This window comes from Centropristis striata, chromosome 16, assembly GCF_030273125.1.
Source record: "Centropristis striata isolate RG_2023a ecotype Rhode Island chromosome 16, C.striata_1.0, whole genome shotgun sequence".
Lineage (NCBI taxonomy): Eukaryota > Metazoa > Chordata > Actinopteri > Perciformes > Serranidae > Centropristis > Centropristis striata.
Window position 1 is genome coordinate 23,233,655 of NC_081532.1, and position 14,611 is coordinate 23,248,265.

At 47.4% G+C, this 14,611-nt stretch overlaps 1 protein-coding gene across 3 annotated transcripts in view; it reads right to left on the reverse strand.

Annotated features, from left to right (window-relative positions):
- Positions 1-302: 302 nt before the first annotated feature.
- The window catches only part of mapkbp1 (mitogen-activated protein kinase binding protein 1), a 31,493-nt gene continuing 17,184 nt past the window's right edge, over positions 303-14,611 (reverse strand). The window contains exons 6-32 of one of the 3 annotated variants that reach the window (XM_059353082.1): positions 14,365-14,502; positions 14,107-14,289; positions 13,544-13,561; positions 11,643-11,803; positions 11,326-11,524; positions 11,013-11,159; positions 10,453-10,652; positions 10,268-10,359; positions 8,354-8,479; positions 8,201-8,271; positions 7,948-8,069; positions 7,320-7,395; positions 7,093-7,204; positions 6,606-6,669; positions 6,346-6,474; positions 6,024-6,154; positions 5,472-5,518; positions 5,076-5,210; positions 4,858-4,992; positions 4,550-4,677; positions 4,331-4,455; positions 4,064-4,246; positions 3,706-3,787; positions 3,009-3,592; positions 2,135-2,917; positions 1,749-1,834; positions 303-1,300 (exon numbers count right to left, since the gene is read on the reverse strand). In XM_059353082.1, coding sequence (XP_059209065.1) covers positions 1,076-1,300; positions 1,749-1,834; positions 2,135-2,917; positions 3,009-3,592; positions 3,706-3,787; positions 4,064-4,246; positions 4,331-4,455; positions 4,550-4,677; positions 4,858-4,992; positions 5,076-5,210; positions 5,472-5,518; positions 6,024-6,154; positions 6,346-6,474; positions 6,606-6,669; positions 7,093-7,204; positions 7,320-7,395; positions 7,948-8,069; positions 8,201-8,271; positions 8,354-8,479; positions 10,268-10,359; positions 10,453-10,652; positions 11,013-11,159; positions 11,326-11,524; positions 11,643-11,803; positions 13,544-13,561; positions 14,107-14,289; positions 14,365-14,502 — 4,482 coding nt within the window. In that variant the 3' untranslated portion in view covers positions 303-1,075. The remainder of the gene's footprint in view (positions 1,301-1,748; positions 1,835-2,134; positions 2,918-3,008; positions 3,593-3,705; positions 3,788-4,063; positions 4,247-4,330; positions 4,456-4,549; positions 4,678-4,857; positions 4,993-5,075; positions 5,211-5,471; positions 5,519-6,023; positions 6,155-6,345; positions 6,475-6,605; positions 6,670-7,092; positions 7,205-7,319; positions 7,396-7,947; positions 8,070-8,200; positions 8,272-8,353; positions 8,480-10,267; positions 10,360-10,452; positions 10,653-11,012; positions 11,160-11,325; positions 11,525-11,642; positions 11,804-13,543; positions 13,562-14,106; positions 14,290-14,364; positions 14,503-14,611) is intronic. The other 2 variants (XM_059353084.1, XM_059353083.1) reach the window with 2 other exon arrangements.

Here is a 14,611-nt window from a genome sequence, read left to right on the forward strand (position 1 = left end):
GTTAGAAAGGTGATGGAACAGTGTTAGAAATTAGAGATCAGCACGAAAAATAAAAACCTTATAAGTTCAGAACTACAGAAAACTAACGTTTCCTTTTAAATTACAATAAAGTATTCACACCTCAACTAAAAATAAAAAAAAACTGTCATAAATTCAATTATAACATCCCCCCTCTGACCGGACCTTCCCCCCTCTGACGGGACACCCCCCCTCTGACGACACCGTCCCCACTCTGACGGGACATCCCCCCTCCGGACAGTCAATTTCACATCATCAAAGCTAATTAATATTAATAACCTTCATAAGTCTCAAAGTTTTATTCAATTTTGACAAAAAACATTAAAACATTTCCAACAGAAGTGTTAGTGAGAAAGTCAGTGTAACAACAAACTGTTGAGCCCAAAGTGTTTCTTATTATAAAAAAAGTACTTCCTCTGACACAGTGATGATGTCAGAGCGCTGCGGCGTCCGTCTGCTGGAGTGACTCGCTGCTCAGTCGTTGGACAGTTCAAGACAATAAATACAAACTCAAATCTTTCACTTGTTTCAGTTTCAAGTGAACTCAGGAAAATAAAACATTTACATCAAATTAAAGAACAATAAAGTTTGTTCAAACAGTGACTTGTATTGCTGTTTGCTCCTTTAAAAAATCTCTACAGTCTAACATCAAGAATCAAGAATCCAAACGACCGGAATGAAGGAAGAAAACATCTTTAAAAAACAACTCGATAAAAACTTCAGTTTCTACAAAATAACGTAGTTTGTTTAAGACCAGAGAGATTCAAACATAACAATAAAAATGATTAAAGTCCAGAAGAAATCAAGATGGCTTCAGATCCTTCATCTGTGAGGAGGAGGAACAGGAGGAGGAGCAGCATGAGCGAGAGAAGATAGAAAACAGTAAAATTAGGAAAAACAGGAGGAGGTAGACAAGAAAGTAAAGTAGGAAAGAAGATGAAGGAGGAGGAAGACTAAGAGAGGAGGAGGAGCAGGAAGGAGAGAGGAGGAGAGAGAGGAGGAGAGGAGGGAGAGAGGAGGAGAGAGTGGAAAGGGAGGAGAAGAGAGGAGGAGCAGGTCAGTCTGCTGCGCTGTTGGCGCGGCGTTGAACAGCCTGCAGCAGGAGCAGGGAGTACTCCTCCAGGAGCGCCGCCGTCTTCACATCCCCCACGCCGCCCAGCCCCCCCTCCCCTGCAAGTGGCAGACTGTCCAGCTCCGCCCTCATGGCCAGGAACGCCTCTGATAGGACGGCCACCATCTGACGCTGGTCGGGGGCCGAGTCATCGTGAGAGGAGCCACTCACCTGGAGGAGAGAGAGGGGGGGAGAGAGATGGAGAGAGGAGGAGAGACAGGGAGGGAGAGAGAGAGAGAGAGAGGTGAGCAACAGACTGCTGATGTCACAGCTGAGTCTAAGCAGCAGCAGCTGATTGGCGAGGAGTTGTGGCGTGGAGGTTAACGTGCCTCCTGCAGTCTGAGCTAACTGAAAAACTTTTTGCGATTTTTCAACTTTTTGTTAAGTTTATTTCATGCATTAAGTTTTAAATAATTTAGAGAATGTGAAAATATTTTAAAACATAATCTCTGGCAGTATAAGTCACAAATAATATTTAAACACATGACGGCGTGGCTGGTGTCGAGGTTAGCGTTCTTATCTTCATTTCTTCAGGAAACAGAAACAATCAGACACACTGATTCATCTCCTCAGAGTTCATATCTAAGAAATAAAAATATAAAATCGGTGCAGGACTCACCTTCCTGTACAGGTGTGTCGCTCTCTTGAAGCAGCTCTGCAGCTCACTGGTCAGAGCTCTGCAGCTCTCCACACTGATTGGCTGATCTGCTCAGAGAGAAAGAGCAGCAGGTAACAGTTTAACCATCAGGATGCTGAAGGAAGAAAAACAGTTTGTATTATTTGCTATATATATTCATTTTTTGAATTTACTATTTATTGTTACTTTATTCCTGCTTCTTTCTATTTTTGCTGCTGTACTGAAACATTTCTAAAAAAATTATATTTTATCTTATGAAAACTGACGATTCAAACGGACGAGTTCACATTTTATTCTAAAGTGTTCCTGATCTGATGGAGGGAGTGAAGAAGAAAAGAAGAGGAAGAAAGAAGAAGACCGCGTCTCACCCATCGGCACGGAGCAAAAGGAGGAGAGAGGAGAGGGGCGGAGCCAGAGCGACACGCCTTGACGTAGAGATGAAAGGATGAGGGGATGAGGAGGTGGATGAGAGTCCAAACCTGCGTTGTCACTTTGCTCCATGCTGCCACCGCTGCCACCTGCAGCAGTCTGAGGCCCCTCCTCCTGCCGGGGGAGCATCAGGGGGGAGACAGAGACAGGAAGAGGCCTTGAGGAGGAGGCGAGGGAGGCGAGGGAGGGCTTGTCCGGGAGAGGTCTGCTGCTGCCGGGGACCCGGGCCTGCAGCCCACGGGGGGGTGGTGGCGCCTGGTTACCATGGTTGCCCAGAGACGAGGAGGAGCTGACGACAACAGGGGCAACGGTGGGATGAGGGGGCGTGGCTACAGCTGCGACGGAGGGCATCACAGCGACAAGAGGAGGCGGAGCTTCTTTGACCTGAGAGGGGGAGGCAACCGGTGCCGCCGCCGCAGGGTCCTCGCTGGACTCTGGGATGTTGAGGCCGTCGCCCACGGAGATGGAGCGGGACATCTTAGCCATGGAGCTGGCGGTCGGGCTCATGTAGGAGCGGGACGCCGCTGCTGCCGCCGTGAAGGTGGCGGACTTCCTTGTGGTGGAGACGGCAGACGGAGTCATCTCATGATGGGGGGAGGCGGGGCTCGGTCTCTGGGGGGGAGGAGCCGTGGAGGGGGGGCGTCTCGGGGACGAGGGGAGAGTGGTGGGACGCTGCAGGGCGAGGGGCTGCTGAGGGGGGAGGGGGGAGAGCGGGGAGTCACCTGACAGACACAGAGAGAGAAAAGGTTTGATTTACATCCTTCAGGACACGTACCAGACCTAACAGGGTCCTCTCACCTGTCTGAGTCTCACCTGTGTCGGTCAGCAGGTTCTGGACTGACTGAGCCTTCCGAAGTCCGGAGGAGGAGTTCAGGTGAGAGGCGGCAGCTCGGGCTGTCGGGCCTAGGTTCCTCCTGGACTCCATGGTGGTTTGGACCTTCTTCTTCAGTGGGGAGGGCCGGGGAGGCTGCTGGGCCAAGGAGGGCTCCTCCCCTGTCTGGCTCTGGAGCTGATCTGCACCCTGCTGGAATGGGTTCTGGACCTCAAGTTTTTCTGCACCGTGCTGGAACTGGTTCTGGACTTGGAGCTGATAAGCACCGTATTGGAACTGGTTCTGGACCTGGAACTGATCAGCACCCTGCTGGAACAGGTTCTGGATCTGCAGAGGGTGTGTTTGGTCCTGGTTGGTCCTATTCTGGGACTGTGCCTGGTTGTGGAGTGACAAGGTTTGGTTCTGGTTCTGTTTCTGGGTTTGGTCCTGGTTCCATGACACCCTCCTGTCCTGGGTCCGATTCTGGTTCTCCTCCATCAGAGGTCGGACTTCTGAGACCAGAGGAGGGGCCTTCGCCTCCCCTCCTACGCCGTTGGTCCGAGAGGGGAGTGGAGCAACAGTCCGACTGAGGAGGAAAAACAGGAAGATACAACACACACAGACAAGAACCAGAACCAGAAGATTTGCTAGTCCCAGCTTATAGTTCAGAACTGTTCTGGGTCAGAAAGTGATTTTTACCTTCCGGTTGAGTTCTGGGAGAGGAACCTGGAGGAGATGCTGAGACTCTCACTGGAGCTGTGAGACGCTTTGCTCGGACTTCCTGTCAACACAAAGTTTACATGTTTTATTCTTCCAGGTGTAATTTGACCTAGAAGACCCTGGAACACCAGAACCATAGAGTCCTCCTGAGAAAGATCCAAGACACAACTGAAATTATCTGTGAAATCTTGAGACCAAGACAGACAACAAAAGTCTCAGACAAGTCCAACATTGGACACAAGTTGTGACTTTGGGGCTATATTCAATAATCAACACATGAAGTTATTAATCTTCCGACTGAGGCGCTGACCTCGTCTCTCTGCGTCTCATGTAGTACCTGAGCCTGAGAGGTCCGCCAACGTGACAAAGTGCTCCTTCAGGAACGCTTCCTGGTCTGGAGTCTGAGGGACGAACTGAGAGGCCCGGACCTGTCCCCCTTCTCCCCCTCCTGCCCTCTCCTCTTCATCCTCCTCCATCTCCAGCTCAGACAGGTTTCCATCCAAACTGAAAGGCTCTGTGTCTAAGACAGAAGACCAGTTATCTGTCTGTCTGTCTGTCTGTCTGTCTGTCTGTCTGTCTGTCTGTCTGTCTGTCTGTGTCTCACCGTCACCTGCAGGTCTTCCTGGACTGGACAGTCTGGAGTTGAACCCCAGAGAGCAGCCGCTGTCTGGACTGGGTTTGTCCTGACGTCCACCTGCAGCAGGACATGCCTCCTTCACCTGGAACTCACTGACAGGAGGGGGCAGAGTCAGATTGGCCAGGGTTATGAGGTCTTAGGGGACTGGGGTAACAACAGAGTCCAGCTCTGTGCTGACGGTCATACCTTCCCGCCAGGCTAACTCTGTCCTCCCATTGGTCGGGAAACAGCACAGGATCCTCCCTGTCTGGGCTCTGATTGGACAGCTGGATGAAGTCAGGCCTCTGATTGGTCCTCGCATCAGTGTCTTCCATCTGGACAGACAGAGACATCTTAAGCCTGACCAATCTGAGCCGAGGTAGTAACAATTGTGATTACATGTGAACTTCAGGTTCACCTACGAGGCTTTCTACCGTATTTCATGGCCTTCTTCAGAAAGTCAGAACATATGAGCCTTTATAAACAACTTCCTGTCATGTGACTGAAGCTCTCACCCATGCAGCGGTGACCTGCAGACTGATGGAGCTCCCCAGCTCCTGATTGGTCCTGTGAAGCTCCGCCTCAACTGCTGGGCCCCTCCCCCTCAGGCTGCAGGGAGAGGCATTTACATCTGGGGGGCATGTCTTCACCTGGAAGCGCCAGACAAAAAGGTCAGGTCACCGCAGCGTTAATCACTAAATAAGATGTTTTCTGAATGGACTTTGGTTCGGACCTCCTGCTCCACCTGTCCGTCAGGCCGGTACGAGTCCAGCAGCCTCAGGTCCAACATGGACTTCACCATCAGGACACCATCGCTGCCTGTCCTCCTGGACCAACGCCGGCGAGGGAGTCGACCCCCCAACGCCTCCTGAGGGTCAGAAAGAAGCAGCCCTGTACATGTTTTAACATTGTTTTAACGGCAACATGTTTAAACCTTCATGTGCTGTTTTAACAATAATTCAAGAGAACAAATTAGTAACTTAAAATAGTTTTCTTTCTGTGACTCCTGCAGATACATCTGAACTTCTGAGAAGAAATAAAACTAAAAACACTTCATAAAAGCTTTGTTCAGCAGAAACTTTTTACACGTAAGACAGGAAACATATGAAGAGACAAAGAGTCCACTGACCGTGGCATCTCTGTAGTGCTCAGAGTCAAACTGCTCATCACACACGTCTGCAAGAAACAATTTGGTTTGATTATTTATTGATCTATGAACACAAACCAGGTGGTTTTCTAAAGTACTTTAATTCTTGACACATTTGTACTTTTACTTTGTACTTCTTTTAACACACAAACAGTCTCAGATCCACTATGATGAAGAGCTAGAACAATATATTAAATATTAAAATACTGTCACACGAGTTCATGAGTGATAAAAACAGAGTAATATAAGGATAGCAGCCTTTCTGCATGATTAAAAGTTTAAGTTTTAGTTTTATGCTGTAAAAATACTTTTAGTACTGAAGTAAAAGGTCTGAGTGCTTTGTATTTTTTTGGTTTTCATTGATTATTGGCTTGTTGCAGTTTAGTTGATTTAATTCATTTTGTTGCAACTAAACGTAAGTTTAAATTAAATAAACATTATATTCTGTTCTGTCATGTCAATTTTTTTAGTTTGTTTCCTCGTTTATTTAGTAATGATTGTCATTCTTCATTTGGTTTAACCATGGAAACGGACCTGTCTCCTCCTCCAAGCATCCAGCTGTGACATCATACAGACCGCCACGCTCCTCCTCCTCCTCCTCCTCCTCCTCCTCCTTATCACTGTCAGATGACATTGTGACAACACGAGGAGACGGAGCCTCCCTGCTGCAACACACACCGAACACACACACACACACGCACCACACACACACACACACAGACACACACACACACACACAGACAGCAAACACACATGGCTCCATCTTTATCTCACTTTTCATAGATTCCATGAATGGCCAGAATTTGTGACAGAATGCATCCCAGCGTATTTATCAGAGTTACACAGCAACATTTACCTGAGCTTCACCACTTTCTGCTGAGGTGCATTCTGGGAGGTCTGAGTGCTGCTGGGAGGTTGAAGGTCAGCGAGTCGCTGTCGCATCCTGATGGTCAACTCTGGACTGAGCCGCCACACAAAGATGCAGCTGCACACACACACACACACACACACGCACACACACACACACTCAAAATAAGCCATAATATTTAAAAATAAAGGATAATTTTTAAATATTTAGCTGAACAATTAATGTGAATTCAGAGAGGTGAGATGTACCTGTCTCCAGACACTGTGATCAGGTGTCTGCAGTCACTGCTGAACTTCAAACCTGTTACTATCTCTGGGAGACAGACAGGCAGACAGAGTCACAGGTGAGACAGACACACAGGCAGACAGGGAGACAAGTGAGACAGACAGAGAGACAGGTGAGACAGAGACACTGCAAGTATTGAATATTCCCCATTTCCTTTATTACTGTATGTCGTCCAAATAACAAAAAGCCATAGTATAGTATGTTGTTTTTATTTCATAATAAAAGTCATAGTATAGTATGTTGTTTGTATTTCATAATAAAAGTCATAGTATAGTATGTTGTTTGTATTTCATAATAAAAGTCATAGTATAGTATGTTGTTTGAATTTCATAATAAAAGTCATAGTATAGTATGTTGTTTGAATTTCATAATAAAAGTCATAGTATAGTATGTCGTCCACATCTATATTTATGGATAAATAAATAAATATAAACATTGTGTTTTACTGACCGGAGTGTCCAAACATCGTGGCCACACACTCTCCAGAGTAGAAGTCAAAGATACTGATGTTCTTATCTGAACAGGAGGTGGCGATGTAGAGACCCGAAGGGTCGATCTGCACCTGAGGAGGAGGAGCAGGAGGAGGTGCAAGAGGAGGAGGAGCAAGAGGAGGAGAAGTCAGCTCAGACCTGCAGACAACATGCAGCAGCAGTGTGATGCTGACGGAGTGTAAATACCTTGATGAGCGTCCCGTCTTCACCCTGAGAGCCTTTATACATCTTCTTCTGTTTACCATTACTGATGTTAAAGATCCTGCAGAGAGGAGTAGCAGGAGGAGGAGCAGAGAGGAGGATCAGAAGGGGCAGAGAGGAGGAGCAGGAGGAGCAGAGAGGAGGAGGAACACAGAGGAGGAGGATCAGAAGGGGCAGAGAGGAGGAGCAGAATGGAGTAGCAGAGTGGAGGAGCAGAGAGGAGGAGGAACAGAAAGGAGAAGCAGAGGGGAGGAGGCGCAGAGAGGAGGAGCAGGAGAAGGAACAGAGATGATCTTCACCATTTTGAGGTTTAAAAAAAAGGAAACTTGTTCATAAATGTTACAGATTTTATTTGTATTGTTTGTTTGTTTGTGTTTGAGCAGCTGTTCAGTGTGTCGTCGTACTAACTAAACTTGATGTTAAAAACAGGAATAAATCAAAGATCAGCAGCAGCGTAAAGTTTGATGCTTATTATTATTATTTATATAAAACAAACGTAAAGAAAAGAAAACACGAGAGAAGAAGAAGAAGAAGAAGAAAAAGAAGAAGAAGAAGATGAGAACACTGAGGTTAATCCTCCTCCTGCAGAGAGAGAGACAGACAGGTGAGGTACCTAATGCTGCGGTCCTGACAGCCAACCGCTGCGTACTTCCTTGTCGGCTCCACGTCCATATCATAGAGAGTTGTCTTCCTCACAACATGGTGAGTCCGTGAGAATGACAGCACCTCCTCCACCTGAGGAGAGAAGGGGGAGGAGGAGGAGAGAGGAGAGAGAGGAGGAGAAGGAGGAGGACTTGAGTAAATGTTCTTGGTCTCCTGATGAAACATCATCTGTCATATCTGTGACATCACTCAGGTGGTCTCACCTGCTGGGCGGTGCGGAAGTAAACACTCTTGTCGGCTCCACAGCTGATCATCCTCACTTTACCCTCATTGGCTGACAGGAAGGAGAAGATGATGTCAGAGAGGACAAACAGGTCAGGGTCACATGTCAGAGGTCACAGGTCAGGGGAACTCACCCGCGAATCGGACGGCGGTGATGGAGGACGAGTGTTCGTCCAGAGTCTGAACCAGACTGTAGTCTCTGCCCGCATCCAGGATGTGGATCAGACGGTCCCTGCTGGCTGTGGCTAATAACTGGAGACCTGAGAGACAGACAGGCAGGTAGGCAGAGAGACAGACAGGGGGACGGACAGACGGAGAGAGACAGACAGAGAGACAGACAGAGAGAGAGACAGACAGACTGTCAGAAACCGTCTCAGGGAGCTAATCTCCAGTCGTCCTTCCTGTCTGCAGTTCATCGTCACAGACTTGAGTGGTCAAACGATCTCATCCAAGACCATCACCTCATATTGCAGTGTGATATATCACGGCCCCATGTTGCAAGGATCTGTACACAATCCCTGAAGGCTGAAAACATCTCAGTTCTTGCATGGCCAGCATACTCACAAACATGTCACCCATTGAGCATGTTTGGGGTGCTCTGGATCGACGTATACGACATTGTGTTCCAGTTCCTGCCAATATCCAGCAACTTGGCACAGCCATTGGAGATGAGTGGACCAACATTCCACAGGCCACAATCAACAACCTGATCAACTCTATGTGAACTACTAGAGGCCAATGGTGGTCACACCAGATACTGACTGCTGACCCCCCAGAGCCCCCCCAATAAAGCAAAACTGCACATTTTAGAATGGCCTTTTATTGTAGCCAGCCTAAACCTGTGCAATAATCATGCTGTCTAATCAGCATCTTGATATGCCACACCTGTGAGGTGGGATGGAATATCTCAGCTCACTATCACAGATTTAGACAGATTTGTTAACAATATTTGAGAGAAATGGTTATTTTGAGTATATAGAAAAAGTTTACGGCAGTGAGCAACAGGAAGTTGTCACTGCTGTAAAACTGTGTGTGTGTGTGTGTGTGTGTGTGTGTGTTTGTATTTACGATCAGCGTTCCTTTGTGTGTGTTGTTTCCTTGTCGACAGAATGCGTCTTACTGTTGAGTTCACTGCTTCTACTGTTGACCATTAACTGTGTGTCTGTCTGTCTGTCTGTGTGTGTTTGTTTGTGTGTCTGTTTGTTTGTTTGTGTGTGTGTGTGTGTGTGTGTGTGTGTGTGTGTGTGTGTGTTTATTTGTGTGTGTGTGTGTTTGTTTGTTTGTTTGTTTGTTTGTTTGTTTGTTTGTTTGTTTGTTTGTGTGTGTGTGTGTGTGTGTGTGTTTGTTTGTTTGTTTGTTTGTTTGTTTGTTTGTTTGTTTGTTTGTGTGTGTGTGTGTGTGTGTGTGTGTGTGTCTGTGTGTGTTTGTTTGTGTGTGTCTGTGTGTGTGTGTGTGTGTGTGTGTGTGTGTGTGTGTTTGTGCGCGCGCGTGTGTGTGTGTGTAACATTGATTCATCAGACCGCTCTTTCAAACTGTAAATTGTTTTATTTTATGTAAATAAAAAATGTATTACCTATATTATATTAAATACACTTTTACTGTACCCAGATGTAATTAAAGTCATCCTGATTATTCCATATAATAATAATAATAATAATGTTCATAATAATAGTACAAACCGAAATATGACCTGTTGACCCTGAAGCCACAGCAGCATTCCTATTGGTCGACAGTCAGGAGAGAATCAGTTGATCTCTGATTGGCTGACGCACATGTGATGTTACTGAAGCCACAACTGAAGCCCCATCAGAGGTCGCGGCGAGGGCGCCTGGCCCGCGGCCGCCATGCAGCGTGGGAGAAACTGGCAGCACTCTGACCTGCAGGCCTGACTCATCGTCTGTTTATTGTTCGTTTGTGTTTGTTATAGTTTTTGAATTCATATTTTGTTTTTTTTTATTGTTGAATAAGTAATATTGTGTTGTTATATACAGCATTAAATATTATACATATACATTTCGATATTTCCAAGCTGTAGCAGAGAGTCTGACCTGTATCTGGTTTGGAGAACTCGAGGCACAGAATCTCTGAGTCGTGAGCCTGAACATTCATGATCTCCTCCATGCTGTCCAGGTCATGGATCCTACACACACACACACACACACACACACACACACAATATGAGTGTGTGTAGACTTCATGGGTCTTGATATTCTCTACCTGGTCCCCCCCTCACCTGAGGACTCCCATGCGGTCTCCAGAGGCCAGGTGCTGCCCATCAGGACTGACCCTCAGGGTCCTAATGCCCACCCTGCTCTGGTCAGTCTGCGGCCCCTCTGGCCCCGCCTTCTCCCCGTTTCCGCTGGTGACGGTGGCGCTCTCCGGGTCCAGGAGGCCACACACGCTGTCGTCCATGTAAATCACCTTCTGCAGGTCCTGAGGGGTAAGGTGTCACAGGGTGTAAGGTCCGTGGAAAGAGGAAAAGGTGATACAGGTGAACAGGTGATACAGGTGAAAAGGTGACCAGGTGAAAGGTGACCAGGTGATACAGGTGAAAAGGTGACCAGGTGATACAGGTGAAAAGGTGAGCAGGTGATACAGGTGAAAAGGTGAGCAGGTGATACAGGGGGAAAGGTGAGCAGGTGATACAGGTAGAAAGGTGAGCAGGTGATCAGATGAGCAGGTGATACAGGTGAAAAGTTAAGCAGCTGATACAGGTGATACAGGTGAGCAGGTGATACAGGTGGAAAGGTGAGCAGGTGATACAGGTAGAAAGGTGATATATAAAGGTCCTACGTGACTCAGGATGTTCCTGCTGAGCAGTTTGTGGGCGTCGGTGTTCCACAGTCGGATGGTGTTATCTGAGGAGCAGGACAGGAAGGAGCCGGGGGGGAGATGCACCTCTCCTCCTCCTCCTTCTCCTCCTCCTCCCTCTGGGTACACCTGCAGGAGGAGGTGTTTTCAACAAGACAAAGAATTCATCAGTCAGTTTGTTGGTTGGTTAGAGAGTCTCTACCACAGCTTCCATAGACTCCTATGAGAGTCTCAGGACATGGTAAGGTTCAACTGCTGGAACAAAAAGCTTTGGTTTGGTTGAATTTGTGCTGACCTCCAGGCTCCAGACGCAGGCCGAGTGGTAGAGGGCGGAGTACAGCTTCCCAGCCCTGCGGGGGTCTCGCAGGTCCCGGACGTCCCAAACGTAAACGCTGTGGTCGTTGTAGACGCAGGACAGCCAGCGGCTGGCGGGGTCGTAGGTCACCGCCACCGTGTCCGGGTATCGAGCCTTGGGCCGGCCGGAGAACAGCTGACTGAAACACGGAGAGAGTCCACGAGTCAGTTGACTGTCTGACATAATCACACGCTGCTCTGTTTCCATTCCGTTACACCTGTAAGGTGTGTGTGTGTGTGTGTGTGTGTGTGTGGTACCTGGCGTCCACCATGCTGGCGATGTCAGCCCCCAGGCAATGTGGGCGAGGTAGAGTGCACAGGAAGTGCAGGTTGACGGGGCTGAAGGCTCGAACCGTCCCATCAGAACAACCACAGAAGATCAACTCGTCTGTGACGGACAGGCAGGTGGCCTGAGATGCCTGAGGACAGACAGAGAGACAGACAGAGAGACAGACAGGAGAGTCAGGATCAAACACTGTGCTGAGTGATGACGACACTATGGAGGTGAAGATGTTTGTTGGGACTATTTTCAGCGGCGGATGAATCAGGTGAAGACGATTGTGCTGATTGTGTCGGAGCTGCGGATGCTTGATGTCGGTGGAGGTGAGTGATGCGTTCAGGGACCTCTGTGAGTGTGGAGGATCCCTCAGCCAATCAGGTGGAGTGGTTATGAATGATGTTTTGTGAAACCAACCGATGGAGTGAGAGGAGGAAGTGGGCGTGTCTGAATCAGTCAGTTCAGCCAGTGAGGTTAAAGAGAATTTAGTTTTTTTAACAATCCAAATTATTTACTGATCATCAACAAATTATGACAACATCGAGCTCAACTTCAACTAATAACTAACTGTCCTGACCAGGTGAGTTCAACCTGAGCAGGTGAGTTTAACCTGAGCAGGTGAGTTACTGATACCCCTTTTCTACCAAAACAGTTTCGGAGCCGGTGCTGGTTCTGGTTCTCAGTTGCTTCAGTTTGTGAACCAACTCTGAACCTGTTTGATTTCCCCAGAGAGCCTCGTCACCATGTCACTGCTAACATCTGTTTATGTCTCAGTCTACTCAGCCAGTACAATAATATAATAGAATCGCATTTTTATCGCATATAAATATTTGACCTGAGAACAGTGAGAAGTTATTTTTTTCACATGGATTTTTAGTAAACCATTAAGTAATGACTGAAAACATAACCTTAAGCAACAAAAATATTGTTTATTTTTGTTCAAGTCCAACAGACCAGTGCAATTTTTGCCATTAAGTGTAGCAATAGCATATTTAGAAATATAGTACATTTCAGAAATTCAGGTAGCCTATAGGTAGGTAGACCTTCTGTAAACTATAATACTTTGGTTTTTTAAGTAAAACACAATCCACGCTAGCTACCACACTAGCCGCTAGCTGCTATATGTTTTGCATTGAGGTGATACTTGAGGCTCGATGTGCTGCGGTGATATGTGAATTCCTTGTTGCATTGCTTGCACACAACCATGCTCTTAACGACGCTTCCAATTGTTCGTTTTTTGTAACAAAATGTCCATCATCCACAGGGCCAACCAAAGCGGTCTCGTCAGTTTCTTCGTTCATGTTCACTGTGGTTTGTTGATGTCTGAACTCATGAACGCCAGTTGATTAAAATGCGTCAATTGTTTTAACGCGTAGATTTTTGTGTAATTAATTAATCTTAGTTAATGCGTTAAAGTCCCGGCCCTAAATATAATAAAATATAATATATGACCAGCAGACTACATGTCTCTACAACATCTGCTGTTCATCTTCATCACTGTGGACCCAAAACATTCTAATTAACACTGAACTAACATGTTAATGGTGGACTTTGTTGTGAGCTAACGTTAGCACACTAGCGATCGCCGGTTAGTGTTAGCCCGTTAGCTCGCCCGTATCAATCACATTGATGTTAAAGAAATCAAATAAATGAATGATACAGGTTTCAGTTGGTCTCTCTCAACTGCACAGAGTTTGTTAGAGCCCCGCCGCCAGCCCCTGATGTAGCGTTTTTCTGTGGAACCAGTTTTCCCAGCCGGGAGCTGGCTCTTTGGCGATGGAAAACCAAAGAACTGTTCGCAATTCAGCACCAGCCAGGAACCACCTCCAGTGGAAAAACCCTTTGAGTCACAGGCTGAACCGACTGAGTCTGGCTGACTTACAGACGCAGAGTCGACTCTCTGAAGCACAAGAGGAGGAGGAGAGCAAGGAGGAGGAGGAGGAGGAGGAGAGTGAGGAGGCGAGACAGGAGGAGAGAGAGAGGAGGAGGAGAAGAGAGGAGAGAGAAGAGAGAGGAGGAGGAGAGAGAAGTGGAGAGAGAAGAGCAGAGAGAAGTGGAGGAGGAGGAGGAGAGAGATGAGAGAGAAGAGGAGAGAGGAGGAGGAGGAGGAGGAGGAGGAGGAGGAGGAGAGAGAAGCGGAGAGAGGAGGAGGAGGAGCAGGAGGACGAGGAGAAGAGAGAGAAGAGGAGAGAGCAACGAGTGTTAAAGACAGAAAGATTTAAAGTGTTTCTCGTCGGCTCGGGTCAGACACCTGAAATCACACCTGCAGTGATGTCACAGGGTACCTTAGTACACCTGTGACATCACTCCAGCCAGGTGAGAAGAGACACATGTGTTACAGTTATTATATTTATTTACTGTACGCAGAGGAAACTGAAACAGATTAACAGCAGACTGATTCTTATGGAAAGTGCGTGGAGATGTTCTTGTGTCGCTCTGACTCACCCGTAGCTCCACCCACTTGTCGAGGAGCCGGCGGTCGTTGAACTCGCACAGCAGACCGGAGGACGTGATGCAGAAGGTGGAGGCGGCCTGGCGGCCCCGTCCACAAGCCACATCACTGAAGAAATTGTTCCTGAGCTCTCCCAGCAGCCCCGAACGCCCCAGCAGAGGGACAGTAGCGTTCACCTGCAGAGAGGCGAGAGGTCAGCGAACAGCAACAACGAACAGGTATCGGTCACAACAGCTGATCAGCACGAGCACCTTGGAGGTCTTGGCGTGGTCCAGGTACCAGAACTTGACATGGCGGTTTCCAGCAGTCACAAAGTAGGAGCTGTCGTCTGAGAAGGACACAGCGGTCACTTTGCTGGACACCTTATTGGCTGCAACCACCACATTTTTCTGACAGAGGGACAAACAAACAACACAAACATCAGCAGATTAAATCTGGTTTCAAAATAACACTGAAATCATCCCAAAAAATTTGGACAAAACTTCAGCAATAAAAAGT